The sequence below is a fragment of the Protopterus annectens genome, chromosome 8.part0 (assembly GCF_019279795.1).
Source record: "Protopterus annectens isolate FY-2018-M chromosome 8.part0, PAN1.0, whole genome shotgun sequence".
Taxonomy (NCBI): Eukaryota; Metazoa; Chordata; order Ceratodontiformes; family Protopteridae; genus Protopterus; species Protopterus annectens.
In genome coordinates, this window is record NC_056741.1 from 909445973 (window position 1) to 909464658 (window position 18686).

Genomic DNA, 18686 nt, shown 5'->3' on the forward strand with positions numbered 1-18686 from the left:
ACAACAAAATTAAGAGATTATTTGAATCATTAAATAAAATGTTAAGACTTCAGAAGTTTAAATGTTCCCTTTTTGACATTGGTATATCACTAGAATTCAATTTTTTTATAAACATTCTCAAGTAACTGCAACATAAAATGACACAATCTCCCACTACACTTAAAACAAGCATAGAAATAAGATGGTCATCCCCTCCTTCAGCCCTGCATAACCTAACATTTGACTGTAATGGCTGCTGGCATTTCTGGTGCTATTAGTCAGCTCTGGGAAGGATGCAAGTAGTATGCTTGAGTTTGGTTGGTGGGAGGAGTCTGGATAGTAGGGTACCAGAGAGTTATTTTCAGTTAGAAGACTTTGCAGTTTGAATGATTAATGAGAAAAGAAAGATACTATGAATATCCATTCAGTCTCTGAATTCTAGTGAGAACCGATATTTACAGATATTTTTGCCTTTATCTGGCTATGTTTTGTCATCTCTGGCCATTGTTCTGTATGAGGAATCCTATACCTGGTACCTGTGTAGACTGCATGAACAGATATGTAAGACTATATACCTTTTTACTTCTTCACAGTCTGATTCACTATCACAAAAGTATGGGCCATAGGATCATTCACTGAGTCATTTGATCAAACTTTTCATAGCTTCAATATGAGAATAGGATAACAGTTTAGCATCATTTGCAGAAGTATTTATGACTGTTTGTAACAATAATAATATATTGTAAGACTATATTGCCTAAAATACATTTACCTCCCTTTGCCTTATTAAAATCTAGGGCTATTTTAAACATAATTTATATGAAAATCTGACAGTTTAATGCAGGTAATTATAACTGTGAGACGACTCCTGTAGTCTGGAGTTTGAATCCCACAGTTGTCACTGTGTACTGTGTGACTCTGACCGAGACAGTTATCCAGAGAGTGCTATTTGCTTGTCTCTGAAAACAGGCACTTAGATCTACAGGTTTTACGTACTTAGCAGATGAATAAACTAAACTAAAAAAAAAAAAAAAACATAATCAGAAATAATAAAATACCCATTAAGTTAAAGCTGGCCATGAGGCATACTGATATTCAAGAAATGTTTCTAAAAATGTATAAACAGGACAAAAAATGATTGGTGTAGATCACTATGGAATGGCAGAATGTGTGAGGGAGTATACAAGATATTAATGGATTACTACACAGATTTATTTGTTGAAGAACAAATGTTGTTATAAAATTTGAACCAGAATCTGGACCAGAACAACACTGTGACAAATAACATTAATACATTGCTAGAACAAAGGTCAGGTGTGCCCATGGGTGAGGAATAAGTGTGTTGATGACCTAGTCTTTCTAAATAAGTTGTACTGATTCACTGTAATGACTGTCTTTAATAAAATATATTGTTTACTACAAAATAAAGTACTATTACAATATAAAACCACTTTCTGAAAAGCATGACACAATTATGATATGCTGAGTGAAGGAGTTAATACATTTCAAAAACATCTGCATGCAGTGTCATTTAGAATACTGTGCACACAGTTGTGGTTGAGAAATTTCCTGCTGTTAGGGTGAAAACTGAAATATGACACTAAACACTGCAGAGCTGTTTTCACAATTATTGGTTCCGTGTTCAGTCAGAGTTTGACTTACACACTGAAAACTTCACAGTTCCCAGTACATTATTTTTTGCATAAAAGAGTTACAGAGTATTCTGAAAGCTGCCACTATGTTGTTAAAGAAAATTAGCTTTCTGGTTTTAGGTATTCTTGGAGCATGCACAGGTAAGGAGCCTCTCTGATTTGGTTTCATTGCATTCAAAAGCAGTTTAGATGTTTGCTTTGAAAACCTTGAAGAAATAGATGTAGTAATCATGAAGGAATATATATATTTAATCATACTAAAATAAGCAATTTAATGTTCTAAATTTAACTCTGTATTGTAGTTTGATATTATCTTCATAACAGACATATGATTACACCCATCTGAGAGTCATATTAAAGTAGCTTTATACAGTTTGATGAGAACCAATTGATTGCACAGGAAACTCATGACTGTCAATTGTTTTTTTTCTTCTTTTTGGTTTTCTTTTTTATTGCATTTTCTATAAAAATCAATATAATGCAATGTAATGAAATCTGTGTATCTGTGTTCTGAAGTGTATGAAGTCTGTGTGTGTGTGTGTGTGTGTGTGTGTTTATCTAGCTTTAAATCAACACACACACACACACACACACATGCACGCACGCTCACACACACACACACACACACACACACACACACACACACACACAAACACACACACACACACACACGTATTTGCATTCGTGTTTTATAGTGTTAAATGTCAGCATTCAAGCAGGTTAGATGTTTGCTGTGAAAACCTTGAGGAGATAGATGTAGTAATTATAAAGGGATATCTATTTAATCTTGCTAAGAATGAACTATTTCTGTTTTTTTTCATGTTCTAAATTTAATTCTGTATTGTAGTTTGATATTATCTTCATAACAGACATCTGATTGCACCCATCTGAGAGTCATATTAAAGTAGCTTTATATAGTTTGATGGGAACCAATAGATTGCACAGGAAACTCATGACTGTTGATTTTTTTCTTTTTTTTGGTTTTCTTTTTTATTGTACTTTCTATAAAAATTAATATAATGCAATGTAATGAAATTTGTGTATCTGTGTTGTGAAGTGCATGAAGTGTTTGTGTGTGTGTGTGTGTGTGTGTGTGTGTGTGTGTGTGTGTTTATCTAGCTTTCAATCATTACACCCCCCCCCCCACATACATGTATTTGCATTTGTGTTTTATAGCAATGGTGACCAAATATGAGACCTGGGTATTCTTCACTGGCAGTGTATTTACAAAGATGGAAAAATGTCTAAATTTAGGAAGAGAGGTGAAAAGGAAAATTGACATCCACCATTAAAAATGTACACTGTATGTGCTAATTTAATAATACATAAAACAGGAGGAAAAAAAAAGACCTGTACATTAGGCAATGTCTTGCATTAAACTATCAGAGCTTTTTGTGACAAGCTTTAAGTAGTCATGTTCTGGTCATTTAATAATTTACAGTGTTTCAGACTTGTCCGTAATGGTGGTGAGAATTCATTTCTCTTTTAATAGTGTCAAACTATTTTAGAGACATGAAATAGTCATTATCTGTAAGTTTTTTATATGTACTGAACACAAATGATTATCATAGATTTTAGGTATACTACACAGCAGCTAGTCAGTCTAAATGATCTCATCAATCATACTAATTACTCTAAGTTCAGGCCCCAACCCAAACAGTATCTGTTTGAGCAATACAAATGCAAATGCAGGGCATATCAGTTAACCAACACTACTCTATACTAATATAATTTATCCACACGTCACCCCATTTTCACCATTACTGTATGGGTTACTACTATGTTTCTGCTTCCTGTAAATATGTACAGAATTCTCATTCTCCTTGTTCACTGTCATCTTACAAGTTTTACCTTTCTCAATCCCTCTGTCTCTTTGGAGTTTGTGTTTTTACTTATCTCTCGCTTTGCACTCCAAACACCTTGTGTTACCCATACATGTTTCAAGTTTAAACCTGCTTTTCACTCTTTTTTTGCTACTAATTTCATTCAACTTTTCTGCTTTAAACTTTACACACCAACATGGTGTAAAGTTTGCATATAGTATCTTTTTTTCTGGCTAGTTTTTATTATCTTTGTGCTCCATTGCTGGTTGCCTTTGGTACATTTTTGTTGTTACTATTTTGAGGTTGCCAGATTTCCGACTGGCCAGGTAGGGACTAAAAAAAAAAAAAATGTCTTTCACTGTAAGTGAAGACTAAAAAAAAAAAAACATTGCAAAACAGAGCTACTTCTGTTTAATGTGGAACTGCGATGTATACCGGCATATGGGCCAATCAAAAATCACTAAACACGGAGCTTCGTTTAATGTGGAACTTCCGCATTAAACACAAGAAGCTCCGTGTTTAGCGATTTTTGATTGGCCCGTATGCCGGTATACGGGCCATTAAAAAAAAAAAAAACAAAGCGGAGGCTGCCCGGATTGAAACCGGCGGGCTGGACTCAGGATCAGGCTGCTGATCTCGGGACAGTCCCGCCCAAATAGGAACGTCTGGCAACCCTGGCTGAACCTGATATTTGTCATGCTGTGATCAATGCTTTACTCTGATAACCAAAATATAGATAAAAATAAATAAATAAATACAATAAAGGACAGTGCCCAAACCACTTGTATAAGATTTTCTCTTGCAGTAAAATAACTTCTACTACTGGTATTGTAATTTTGTCAGGTGTATAATCACAAAGTCAGTACACTGTGCAATGACATAGCATAAATTCGTGGAACACAGCCATGCAAAATGATGTGATAATTGCAAAGAATTTATTAGCTGGTAAAATTAATTCTGTAGGCATGCAATATAGAACATGAGCTTTAGCCTTTAAATAAATGTAGTGGCCTTAATAATTTAATGGTGAGCTATTTTTGACTAATTTTATTAAAACTCTGAATATAAATGAATGCACATATTGTTAATTGTAGTATGAAAATAGTTTGCTCAGTAGTAATGGCTATTCCTTGCAAAGATGCTATCCTGTCAAAGGTTCATAGGTTCATAGCAGGTTACTAGGCTAATGGCCCTAGGGCCCTTATAACCTAGCCAAGTTCAACCCTTGTTCCCTTAAAGGTCTGGAGATATGGTCTATGTTATCAGCAGATCTAAATCAGCACCAACTGCCCCTATCCAAGAGGGATGCAGGTGAAACCCCTGGGGTGAACTTGCAGATTCCCATCAAATTATCCAGGTTAAGCTAAGCTGAAAAAGGGTTAATAAGGGGCTCTGTTTAACCTGTATTGGAAGTTTATTCCAGAGGACAGGCAACCTCTGGGAGACATATTTGTCTCTCCAGCAAATCCTGTTGATGTCACATGCTAGATTAAGGTCCCTATGGTGAGTGAATTGTGTACCATTTGACTTACAAATGTGCAGCATTTCCATTAATGCAGAATCAAAGGTTGCTCTGTATGCAAGGCACAGGTTGCCTTTGAGTAGTTTATATGATAGAGCATATAGTGACAGTGATTTCAGTTTGTCCATGTAAGACATGTGCTGAAGACCCTGAATTTTCTTTGTGAGGAACCTTTGGGGTCTCTTCAGTTGCTGCAGATGCCTGCTTAGGTACATACCAAAGGGAACATTGTACTCTATTATTGGCCTGATGAGGGAACAGTGCAGGGGGCTATAGCCTCTTTTGTTTTGGAAGCTATGCCCTTGCTTATGAGTTGAGCAATGTAGAAGGCCTTCCTTGCCACTGTGGAGACATGGTGATCAAAAGTAAGGTTGCTGTCAACTTGTGTGCCCAAATTTCTCACCACTGATTTAGAGATTAGGGTGTTGTTATTAATATGGTAATCTGCAGGGACATCATCTTTTCCAAAGGGGATGACAATGCACTTCTTTGCATTGAGTTTAAGATCATGACTTTGACACCAATCATCGGTTTGCATAAGTCCTTCTTTTACAATGTTGACATCATTTGGGGACTCATTGACTGCTCCCAGTTTGCAGTCATCAGCAAACTTTGTGAGCCACAAACCTTTTGTTTTTTTCCTGTACTTCTGAGAAGTAGATTCCAAACAATAGGAGCCCAAGCACCAATCCCTGTGGAACCCTACTGGTAACGGGTCTACTATGGAGGTGGAATCCCCTATTTTGACTGTATGTGTTCTGTAGCTGAGCCAGTTTGCAACTCACCTGACAGTATATGGGTTAACCTCCCAGCTGGGCGAGTTTTTCAATGATGCGTGAGTGGGTGACTGTGCCAAAGTCCTTGGTCAAGTCTAGTTAGGCCGTATGTATATATTTGCTTTTATCCAGGGCTTTGGTGACAGTCTTGAAGAAGTCCACCAGGTTCAACAGGCAGGATCTCCCTTTAACACAACCAGACAGTGTTTGAAGGTCTCCTATACCCTTGTTGATAAGTTCCATAATGATTCTCTCTATGGCCTTGCAGATAAGGCTGGTTAGGCTAATGGCTCTACATTTCCCAAGATTGGTGGATGCACCCCCCCTTGTGCAAGGATATGACAGTAGCTATTTTCCATTTAACAGGGACAAAACCAGTGCTTAGGCTGAAATCGTAAAGAGTACCCAAATGGTGTTGCTGACTCCTGTTTTAAACCATTGAGAATGCAGCCTGGGATGTTATCATTTCTCACAGGCCTTGGAGAGAGCAGTTAAGACCTGCACTTTAGAGATACTAGGTGAAGAATAGGTGGTAGGAATATTTTGGGGTATATGTGGTAGGTCGGGGGGGAGAAGTTTTCACTGAAGCTGTCTGCTAGTAGGTTGCCTATTTTCACTGGTTCATTATATGTGGTATCATTCACCACAAGTTCAGAGTAAATAATGGGCTTTTCCTTTAAGGTTTCGGATGTAGCTAAAGAATGTCTTATTGTTATCCTTGGCTAGAAATGCTAATCTAGATGCATAGTTAGCTTTAGAGAACTTTACTAGTTGTCTTATTTGCTTGTTGAAGCTGAGAAGGGTATGCTTACAGGTTTGAGATAATTTCTTCTTGCTCATAGACAGCAATGTATTCCTGTTATTATATAACCTGTTTATGGTGGATGTCTGCCAGGCAGGCTGTTTTTTCCTGAGGATCTTGCTTTGGTCTTGTCAGGAATGGCTGACGTAATACAATTGTATAGATGTTTATACAATGCACTGGTGTATATTCCAGTATGGGTGTCTTTGCTGTCAGTGGGGACAGGAGCTTTGAAGCTATTAATGCTTTCGTGTAACAGACTTTAATTGGATTTGGAGAAGCTTTTTAGCCTAATTTCTCCTGAGAGGGGTCTGATGCTATTGGTACTTCAAAGGAGACTGATTTATGATTAGAATTCACCAAGGAGGGCTGCACACATGTAGTGGTTCTACCACATCAGTGAGTACCAAGTATAGAATGTTTGGGCCCTTTGTGGGGGTACCAGTTATCTGCTCCAAGGCATTTGAGTTAACGAAATCCAAGAACCTTTGGGAGAGTGTGTTTGCATACATATAATTTACCCAGTCTATGGATGGGTGGTTAAAGTCATCCATGACTGGGGTATTTGGTTGCATTTTGAATGACTCAAGTAGATCCAAGTAGGTAGTGTGAATATCATGGTTCATGGAGGGCGATCTATAGCTGGTGATAACTCGGAGAAGGGTCTTTCCTATAGTTATTTGCACATGGAGTAGCTTTAGGGAATCATTCTGTTTAACTAACCTGGAGGTGTTTACCTTTGATGAGTACTGATACTCCTCATTTAGTTTTCATACATTCATTTTGTGGTCTGAATGTGTGGAAGGCAATATATACCAGTGTGGCTGAGGTGCTCTCTGCGGCCTTGAACCAAGTCTCTGTGACTGCACATATGTCCACATCTTCCAAGGTGAGGAGTGCTTCCAGTGAGTGCAGTTTAAGATTTAGACTCCTAGCTTTTATCAGGAAACATACATACATATATACATACATACAAATGTTTCAAGCACTGGCATTATTGCCCTTCTAGCTTGCCAAAATACCAAAACACTTGTTCTCATAATAAATGTCCAGGCTGTTCTTAAAAATATCTAAATTAGTACTTGCTTTAATGTAGTTTGGTAGTCTGTCCCAAGCATCAGCTACTCTGTCAGAAAATCAGTTAGTACAATTCTCATTCCTATAGAATCTTCATAGGTTATCTGATGATTCTCTGGTACTTTTTGATAACCCCAAACATTCCCAGAGGTAGTTGTCCCTAAATGACCTATATACCTGAATAAGATCTCTTCTTAAATATCTGTAAGAGACACTCTACAAGTTCAGATATTATAGTTTTTCATAATAACTTAGATTTTCACATCTAAGCATAACCTTAAGTCTATTTTTTTGAATATATTTTTACGTCGGGACTTTTGTTTTTGTGACACTGCCTAAAAAAGGCACTATGGGGGAGGAAAAAGCCTTAGCCTGTAGCCGAAAGCCCAGAGGTAACAGGTAGAGACCATCTCTGGCAAAGCATTGTGGTCTAGCAACCATATCATTACAGAATGACAGGTACTGGATCTCCTTAGAATGACACCAGAAACTAAGCCAATTGTTGAAGTCAATAATTTTTTGTCTGTGTTGAGGCATCATCCTAGATGAAGGTAGAATGTTGCTTAAGACTAGGGACATACATGCCTGGGAAACATAATCAGAGAGCTCAGTCATGTCTCCCTTCATATAGTCCAGTGAGGTATGTCTCATGTCATTCATACCAACATGGACTATGACAAAGTCATAATAGTGTCTGTATTTCCTCTTTTTTGTCTTTTGGCTGCTCTCATTAGGGATGAACACAGCAGATCATCTGTTTCCATTTCTTTCTGTCCTCTGCATATTGGTCTGTCACACCAACCACCTGCATGTCCTCTCTCACCACATCTATAAACCTTATCTTAGGCCTTCCTGTTTTCCTCTTACCTGGCAGTTCCATCCTTAGCATCCTTCTTCCAATATACCTAGCATCACTCCTCAGCACATGTCCAAACCAACACAATCTCACCTCTCTGGCTTTGTCTCTAAACCGTCCAACCTGAGCTGACCCTCTAATATACCCATTTCTAACCCTGTCCATCCTCGTCACACCCAACGCAAATCTTAACATCTTTAACTCTGCCACCTCCAGCTCTGACTCCTGTCTTTTCGTCAGTGCCACTGTCTCCGCCCCATATAACAAAGCTTGTCTCACTACCAACTTGTAGACCTTCCTTTTCACTCTTACTGGTACTCGTCTGTCACAAATCACTCATGACATTCTTCTTCACCCACTCCACCCTGCCTTCACTCTCTTCTTCACCTCTCTTCCACACTCACCGTTACTCTGAACTGTTGATCCCAAGTATTTAAACTCATCCACCTTCTCCAGCTCTACTCCCTGCATCCTCACCATTCCTCTGTCCTCCCCTCATTCACACACATATATTCTGTCTTAGTCATGCCAGCCTTAATTTCCATCCTTTCTAGAACATATCTCCACCTCTCCAGGGTTTTCTCAACTTGTTCCCTACTCTCACTACAAATCATAATGCCATCCGCAAACTTGCAAAATAACTCTCTTTGACTGAGATTTTTTTGTGAAAGGTTCTGAGAGGACAGATCACCTAAACAATGGATAAATTGGGAAGATCTCACAATCAAAACATCAAGGAGCAGGTAGTGATAACATTGTACTCGTTGAGTGGTAGCCATCAGTTACAGCTAGACAGATTGTGCATTAAGTCAGTAAGCTGAGACGGCATGGGAGAGAGAGAGAGAAAGAGAATTATGGGGTTTAAAATACTATGCAAACAAAATGTAAAATTCTGACAGATAAAGGATATACAGCAAATAATTTCTCATGAGCTTGGCAAGGTATAATTAACTGGGGGGATAGAAAATTTGAGGGGGGTACAGAGTCCAAAACATTGTTTTTTACGGCTTCAATTTTCAAAAAATAAAAGGCTACTGAACAAATACAGTAATAAAAAGTATCTGGCTTACATTTGCCAGGTGTATAAATTATTCATAGCACAAGTTTATATAAGACTTAGGCTTTCTTTTAATGAATGGAACCATGCAAACCAAACACGATTAAAGGATACATGTCTGGTGAGGCATGTTTATAAAACAATACAGAGAAGAGAATGCCCATTTTGGTGTATGTGGCCTTCATATGGTAGTCATCCTATGAATCATATCAAATCTATAGACCTGGAGAGCAATTAAAATGAAACAGACATTATGCAGACTACCACAATGTTTTTTTGCAGGGGGCAAGCTCTCCTAACACTCCCTCCCCCATGCTATAGATCAATTCAGAGATCGCACAACAATGGATGAAATGTGGATTTAAATATGTTGACATTATATATATATATATATATATATATATATATATATATATATATATATAGTTAAAGTGCCAGTACATAAAAACGCAAACCTATATACCAGTGTCAATGTTTCAAGGGTCTGGCTTTCAAAAAAGGTTTAAGAGAGACTACCTCATTTAAACCAGGAAACTAATTCTCTGGCTAAGCATGCCATTAATTATGGTATGGTCATCATTTTAGATTCTTAACGCTTGAGATCATTTCAGAGAGTTTAAGAGGGGGGGGGGCATTAGGAACTGGACTGAATCCACTGAACAGAAGTGGATTCTATCTTTAAATGCTGATAAAGCACCTGGTTTAAATGAGGTAGTCTTTCTTAAACCTTTTTTGAAAGCCAGACCCTTGAAACATTGACACTGGTATATAGGTTTGTGTTTTTATGTACTGGCACTTTAACCATTGTATGCTTAATTGATGTGCTGATTGTTTTATTGATGTACTATTTAAATGACTCTGGTGTTCTTTAGTATTCAGTCTGAAGAAGCGGTAGGAATATCCCGTGAAAGCGCTTACTCCTTTATTTCTTATTTTTATTAAAGTTTTGTGGATTGTACCTGCAGCTGTGTCGGACTGGTGCTTATATTGTCTCTACTTAGTCCCTTTTGAAAGTACCATTCCTTATTCTCTCTTCGACTATTGTGTTTTTTAAGATTTTTAATAATTTGGAGTGTCCCTGGTGTCTTTTCTGTGGTGTAGAGAGTTCTTAATCTGGCACCAAGTGCTGTGGATACATAGTTTGAATCCTTTTAATTATATTTAATGCACAATTTAAAGAGCTACCTCTGGTGTCCAGTGTTTCCCCGCCTTACATCTTTAGTGCAGCAAATGTTGTTCTGTTTTCTTTTTAAGTGCTCTTAAGGTATGCTATGAAGGGATATACCTGGTATCTAGTGTTATTTATTATCTTGCCTTACGTCTTTTGTACTAGAAAATATTGGTCTGTTTTTTTTTTAACTGATTTGAAAGCACAATATAAAGAGAGTGGGGAGGTGTGACTGCCATCCTTTACAGACATAGCCCCCTTACCCAATTGCACACATGGACACACACACCTATTCACTCCCACACATCTTCCGTACCTATCCCATAACTTACCCCCTATAGCAACCACCCAGACACACACACACACACACACACACACACACACACACACACACACACACACACACACACACACACACACACACACACACACACACACAAGGCCACTCATCCCTTTGCATACACTCACACATGAAGCCATATATGTAAACTCAAGTAATCCCCTCACCACTGCCTGTCTACTAAACTCCTGGGCACTTACCTCTAACATGATTAGGTGAGCATGAGCTTTTGGCTGAGGTACCTTACATAGTTAAATGATTCTCTGAATCACTCAGTTCTGTAAATGCTGTACCACAGGCATTTGCAAGGGGAAAACATTGGGCTAATTGGCAAAACTTACTCCCCTGGATTTCCTCATTAGCATTTTCAGTAGGCAGAGAGTCAGTCAATTATGTACAACACTGGGTATGGCCATCTCTAAATCAGAAATGGTTACTGTGAGTGTACACAAGGCTTATACCTCTATGCAACTATTCTAAATCAGGGCCTTGGTTGATTGCAAAATAACCAAAATACTTTCATCAAAACTCAACATATCAAAACAGAAATCCAGTTAAATGCAAACATGAAAAATGCAAAAAGCTTTATTTCATAATAAGCCAAAACTATAGCATCAAACAAGTACTGAACTGTGTTAAATATCAACATTAAAAGCTACTGCTTTCAGAAAAATAAAAAAAAAACAAAGTATTAATCATATTTGGACAAATTTTGAGCACTATTACTCTACTTTTACAAATACCTCTTTTTCTTCTCAGGAGACAATGGTAATCCTGAAGAAATCTAACCATTAATATCATTGGCCCTACTTTGATTCATAACCAAAACCCATATAACAGCAAAAATATCCACAACATGATGGCCAGATATGCAGCACAACCGTCTATGTCATATCCCATTCAAATGTTGAGTGTGAGACAAAGCATTAGTAGGTAAGTGTTATATTCCACATAGCTGGGAAAAGAGAGGTGGAAATCATACTTTTGGCTATCCTGGCTTGAAAGAATCTAAGTGACCTGTAAATATAAATGAACTTAAAGTATTTCAGTATAGTAGATGCATTGAATTGAAAAAGCTGCGTTAGCTTCTTATAGTCAGCAACAGCTTCACCAACACGAAGGAAAGACAGATGCATAAAATTTTCAATGGTCACAGAAACTATACTTCATTGCCCTACTGACATTCAAACCTAAGTTTTGTACTTTTCTTCAAAAATTCTGGGTAAAGGGAAAATAAAAGCATGCTTAAAATCTTGAAAAAAAAAAAAAAAAACCATCAAGAAAAAAACAGATGTATCAGTGACACATTCAAAGAAGCCCACCAGGTTCATCAGGCAGGATCTGCTTTTAGAAAGCCCAAACTGGCTTTTCTCCAGGGCTTGCACACTGCCTATATTCTTGTCGATAAATTCCATAATGATGCATTCCATCACTTTGCAGATAAGACTGGTGAGGCTTATAGATCTATAGTTTTGGGAACAGTAATGGCTCCCACTTACTGAGTGAGATGACTACTGCAGTTCTCCATTCCTCTGTCATGAATTCAATGGAGAGGCTAAGGTTGAATTGGATTAACAGCAAGTCTACCAGTCAGTGTCTGGTGCTGACAAAAAGATAGCCTGGCACATTATCAGGACTCATGGGGCAAGTGTTTTTGGCCTTGGAGGGAGATGCTTGGAGTTGATCAGAGGGGGTGGTGGGGGTGTGCTAATACACTGGAGAAAGTTAGGGGGAGACAGAGGAGTAAAGATAGATAGAGAAGTAAAGATAGAGCTGAATTAGACTGCCCATGCTGTAGAACAGACTTCCCATATATGTCAAGCGGAGCACCTCACTGACCCTCTTCAAGAGAAATCTTGATGAGTGGATGGGAAACAGAAAATTTACCCCGGGGATAACATCAGTGGCTCTACTCAACAGAGGCACTGGGAACTAAGGTCGGGTGGCACTATGCCAGGGTAATCCTATGGCTTGGCTTGTAAAGGCCCCAGTGCCATTAGCCTAGTACACAGCTATGAACCTAATATGTTGCTTATGTCCTCAAGGAACAAGTAAGTGCTATTGTTATATATTAGCTCGGACAATTGTTGGGCATTACCTCAAAGGTTTCTGACTAGTTAAAGAAGGCTTTGTTGCTGTAGTTAGATGAGATAACAATTCTTATTTCATACATACTTTTGGAGGATTTGATTTTGTTTCTGTGCTCCTTGTTATCTTTTTGAGTTCATCTCTAGATGACGTGGTTTTAAGTTTGTTTTTACTGGCTATGAGTTTCTTTCTCTTATTGTGTAGTTTGTTTTTACTAGGGTTCTACCATATGGGTTTATTACTGAATTTGGCAGTGTATTTATGTCTTACAGGGACGGATGCCTCAGTGCATGCTTTGAAATGGCTATAGAAATTATCAACAAATGTAGCAGCAGTAGGTGAAGAAAGTCCTTAAATTTAATCAGGTTCCCAGTTAGCTGGATTAGCTTTGTCTTTTAGTAGTCTAAGGACAGAAAGGTTTTGTGCTAAGTCAGGTTTTACTCTAAGAGTAAAAAGGGAGTATCTATCTATCTGTTTATCTATCTATCTATCTATCTATCTATCTATCTATCTATCTATATACGTATAGATACAGATAGATAGATTTATAGCTACAGATATATAAGTTAGGGGTGGGGTCTCCCCTGACATGGGAGGTGTAGAGGTCTTGTCCCTCCCCCAAAAAGCTTTATATATTGTTCACTAAAAGTGGATTTCAGCAATTTTTTTGATCTGTTATTTGTTGGACAAATAGTGTTGAACAGGTAACCATGTGCACTGCCACCATTCTTTCCCCTGTGGGGTGAGACCCCCAGTACACAGTCATCCCCCAACAGAGGAAGCTTCACTATAGTCTGTTCATTCCCCTCCCCTGTGGGGTGAGACCCCCAGTACACAGTCATCCCCCAACACAGGAAGCTTCACTATAGTCTGTTCATTCCCCTCCCCTGTGGGGTGAGACCCCCAGTACACAGTCATCCCCCAACACAGGAAGCTTCACTATAGTCTGTTCATTCCCCATCAGGTGAAAGTAGTTTATGGCACAGCTGTCAATGAGGCAGCCATGAGAGGATTTTTTTTTTATGTTTCTTATCTCACCTCTTGATGATGATATAAGCACCCATCTTACCACTGGGGCTACCATTGCTATACAAGCAGAAGTGCACATGCTACCACACATGCTGAGTGAGAGCTACTGGGAAGATGGCTTGGGTAGCCACTCCTAAACCCCTAACAGCCATGGCTTAGCTGACAGAGGCCATCCTATCTACCCTTGCAGCAGCGTACCCTGAATCTGGGAAACTACCAAATCCATTTATCCTTCATGAACATGCTGACAAAAAGCCATGCTATTCTTGCTCCTGCACCTGGCTCTTCTGGTGCCACACCTGCACCTGCCTCTTCTGGTGCCAGAGCCTCTAATCAAACTTGGGTCATCTGGTTCAGTGTCAGCCCCAGTCTTTTATATGATCAACAAAAGTGCTAAACAGATAACTTCATTGAGTCTTCAGACTGCATAAGCCTTTCTAGGAATAGTTTAGTTTGTCTTGTAGAATCTCTATTTGCTCACGTTATAATTTTGTTAGGTATGTTGAGTTGAGGTATTATTTGCACAGGACTGCTTGCTACTTGCTGTAGTGATGTATTTAGCTCAAAATCTAGATACTTATTCAACTCCAAGATCAACAGGCAGTGGAGAAACATATTCACTGTTTCTGTATTTTAAAAGAGATTTCTCTTTCTCTGAGTTAGTGTGACCTCAAGGAAAGAACATATAAGTGATGTAGGTTAAACTGTGGCTTATTTGTAGAGTGTCTGCTCCTGGAGTACATATGTTTAAGGCTCATATGTACTCAAGGTAGTGGGTTTCATGCACAGACATATGAGTGATTCTATTTAGAACTTGCACATTTTAAGAGACCATGGCAGAGACTTTAGAAAAGAGTAGAGGATTACAACAGAATACTGTGCTGAAAAAAAATAATGCTGGCATGCAAGGACAGTGGTCAAGAAGAACATAATGCCATTTACACCAATGAATCACCTGGTCTCCCATAGTTGCTTTTGGTACTTGTGAGCTGAGAATCTAAAGGAGTTTAAATACTTCTTTGACAATTACAGGTGCTGAATCAGCTGCACTGTCACTTCAGACTGACTGCAGAGCTAAATCAGCCCACTTCATCATAAGCAACCTGTCTTTTAAGAACTGAAGTGATGCACTTTAAATAGAGAGATTGCACTGAGAACCACTACCTGGACAGGCCTTCCTACATGGGGTAGGCTACCTCATTTAGATGGATGACAGAAAAAATGCTCTGTGTATTTAAAAACTTAAGCTGAAGAAGCACACTCTAAATAGCAAAGATAACCTGTCAGCTTTTCAACTATTCTAGGGTACTTTGCACCCTGTTAAAACTGCAAAAGCCATTGTGAGCTTTCCAATTTAGTCTTTTTCACAGTCCTTAATGTAAACAGTAGTGTTCCACCTGTTTGTGATCCAGAATAAACAGTGCTTATAATGTGTTTCTGCGTTCATCAGTAGCCTGAGTTTCCAACTCTTAACAAAACTTTCTGCAGCAGGAAGTACAATTTCAGGGATACACTTCAAACTTCTTACATGGACATCTTTCAATTATCCTCATCTCTACCTAGGGACTCCTTTTGGCTTCCTCTTTTCACTCAGGAACCATAGGATCATAGGAAGTTACTAGGCTAATGGCCCTAGGGCCCTTACAAGCCTAGCCAAGTTCTACCCTTATTTCCACGATCAGCACCTAATGCCCCTGTCCAAGAGGGGCACAGGTGGGACCCCCAGGGTGAATTTACAGTTACCCACCCAGTCATCTAGATTGCAGTTGAAGAGGGCCAATGAGGTTTTCTGTTTGACATGAAGTGGGAGTCTGTTCCAAAGCTGAGGTAACCTCTGGGAGACAAATCTGTCCCTCCATCAGATTCTATTAATGTCACATACCAGGTTAAGGTCTTTAGAGCGAGTAACCCATGTATCATTTCACTTGCGAATATGCATCATTTTCAGTGAAGCAGGGTCTGAGATTGCCTTATATGCAAAGGCAGGGATTGTCCCTGAGTAGTTTGTATTAAACAGAATTTAGTGACAGTGATTTCAGATGATCCACATAGGACAGATGCTGAAGACCTTGAATTTTCCTTGTGAGGAACCTTTATTGTCTCTCCAATTGCTGCAGGTGCTTGGAAAGGTACATACCAAAAGGGGTGCTGTACTAAATTATTGGCCTGATGAGGGAAGTCTACAGGGAGGTTATAATAGGTTCATAGGTTGGTACTAAGCTATCGGCCCTAGGGCCTATACAAGCCTAGCCATAACAATTCCCTGGCTATTTCTTCCCATAGTATTTACTTCCCTGGACCCCTGTCTAGCAGAGCGACTGACGTGATCCCCGGGGTGAATTTCCTATCTCCCATCCAATCATCAAGGTTCCTTTTGAAGAGGGCCAAAGAGGTGCTCTGCTTGACATGTATGGGCAGTCTATTCCAGAGTCTGAGGAGTCTCTGGGTCAGGAACCTATCCCTCCAGCATGTTTTGTTCATTGTGATGATAAGGTTTAGATCCCTGGAGCGTGTGTCTCTGAGGGATTGAGATTTCTTTAAGTGCAGCATGTCCAACAGCTCTGGGTTTGACATGGTCTTGTATGTTAAGCAGAGATCACCTCTGAATAGACGATATGTGACAGAGTATAGGTGGAGTTTTTAAAAAGAAGATAACTTCTTTTTTTTAGGAGGCAATTCCCTTACTTATGAGATGAGCAGTAATGCCCTTCTTACCATTGTGGAGATATGATGATCAAAGGTAAGGTTGCTGTCAACCTATGTGCCCAGGTCTTTGTCCACTGAGTACGTACTCAGGGTGTTGCTGTTGATGTGGTAGTTAGCGGGAACATTGCTCTTCCCAAAAGGGATGATAATACGTATTTTTGCATTGAGTTTAAGGCCATGACTTTGGCATCAATCATTTGTTTGTGTAAGACCCTCTTGTAGGATGTTGACATCATTTGGAGATTCTATGATCGCTCCCAGTTTGCAGTCATCAGCAAACTTTGTCAGCCACAGACCTTTGATTTTTGCTTGTACTTCAGAGAACTAGATTCCAAACAGTAGAGGTCTCAGGACTGATTCCTGTGGAACACCACTGGTTACAATTCTGTTGTTGGATTCTGACTTTAGGAGGGATGGTGGCCCTGATATAATTCCAAAGGAGCAGATTCCCATTAACATCTTACCTATTTCTGCTTCCCACATGCTCTTTGCTAAAGGACAACCCTACCTATATTACTGCAGCAAGGTGTTTTTTTCAGGCTCTGCAGTCATAGTGTCATATTACTTCCATAATGCAGTACTACCAATTTCAAGCTCACCAGATGGGAAGTTTTTGTGTTTTGTGACCTTCGGAATGTTGCCATTTTGAGTAATAACCTCGTGGGGTTTTAGATATTTTGAAGTTTAAATAATCATGCATTGATGAAATGAGTTGCAGTTGTTCACAGTAAACTTGACTTACAGAAATGAGGAGTTCAACTCAAACAGCAGCACTTCTTAGGTACTTATTTTTAAATTGTGATTATGAACCCTAACAGGCTTATTTTTTTATTGTATTGTTTCTGTCCCTGTGCCTGCAGGCCTTCAAGCCAATAAGGAACTATCATCCAGGCAGCATGAGATTGCTCTGTGCTCTCACCAGGATCCTGGCAATTAGAGGATTTTTTTTATTATCCTAAATTCTGTCTCCTGGTGGTGATGTGACCACTTGCCTAAGCACAAAGACTGCCTGTCCCTCACCACAGTCCAGGCAAGCATGGCCCCCACATGCATCAACAGGGGCTACCATCACTAGCTTGGGTAGACAGTCACACCCACGTCATCCTGACCTGATCTGCCCCACCCCCCAATAGCAAGACATGCCATCCAATGAGGGCCTGTCTTTGAAACCTTAGCATGACTCAGATGAGACCCACTGTCCCCCTCCCCCCAAAGGGCATGCCCATCTTCCTTACCTGCATTTTCAAGTGCCCAAACTGTTAACTGAAGTTGGGGTGCCTAAGATGTACTCAGTGGTCTATCCCTCTACACCACTGTTGTATACTTTTTGTACAGTAAAGGAATTTCGTTTTTAAATAAACATTATACATTGTCACATGTATTTCAGTGTTGAGTTTCATGAAGAATTATGTCGCACTTCTATTCTTGCAGTTTTTTAAGAAAACATAGCATTGTTTCTCCTACAGATTCTATTGTTATAATAACCCATGATGTGGAACTAAAATATGAAGTAACATACATTTCACTCTTTAAAAGCAGCATTAAGGTGAACAACTTCAAAAAGAGCTTCTATGTGTCCCCAGAGCCTTTGTAATCTGGTTTAATTGTTTAGTATAAACAATTTGATGATTAAAATACCAAAAAATAAGACAAGAGGGAAAGGTGGTTCTGACCTCTGAAGCTCTTCTCAGGTAGTTAATCATACATACACAGAAACATTATGAAGGCAATCTGAAAACAATAATCAGACTGTTTGGCTACATCTTTCCTTTGTGCAACCCAGATTAGAGCTGCAGTCATGTAGAGAGTGC

At 39.1% G+C, this 18686-nt stretch overlaps 1 protein-coding gene across 1 annotated transcript in view; it reads left to right on the forward strand.

Annotated features, from left to right (window-relative positions):
• The first annotated feature begins 1625 nt into the window (after window positions 1-1625).
• Window positions 1626-18686, forward strand: part of LOC122809148 (carcinoembryonic antigen-related cell adhesion molecule 21-like) — a 618106-nt gene continuing 601045 nt past the window's right edge. Inside the window, exon 1 of the mRNA XM_044080430.1 lies at window positions 1626-1772. Within this exon, the coding sequence (XP_043936365.1) occupies window positions 1718-1772 (55 nt within the window). The 5' untranslated portion in view covers window positions 1626-1717. The remainder of the gene's footprint in view (window positions 1773-18686) is intronic.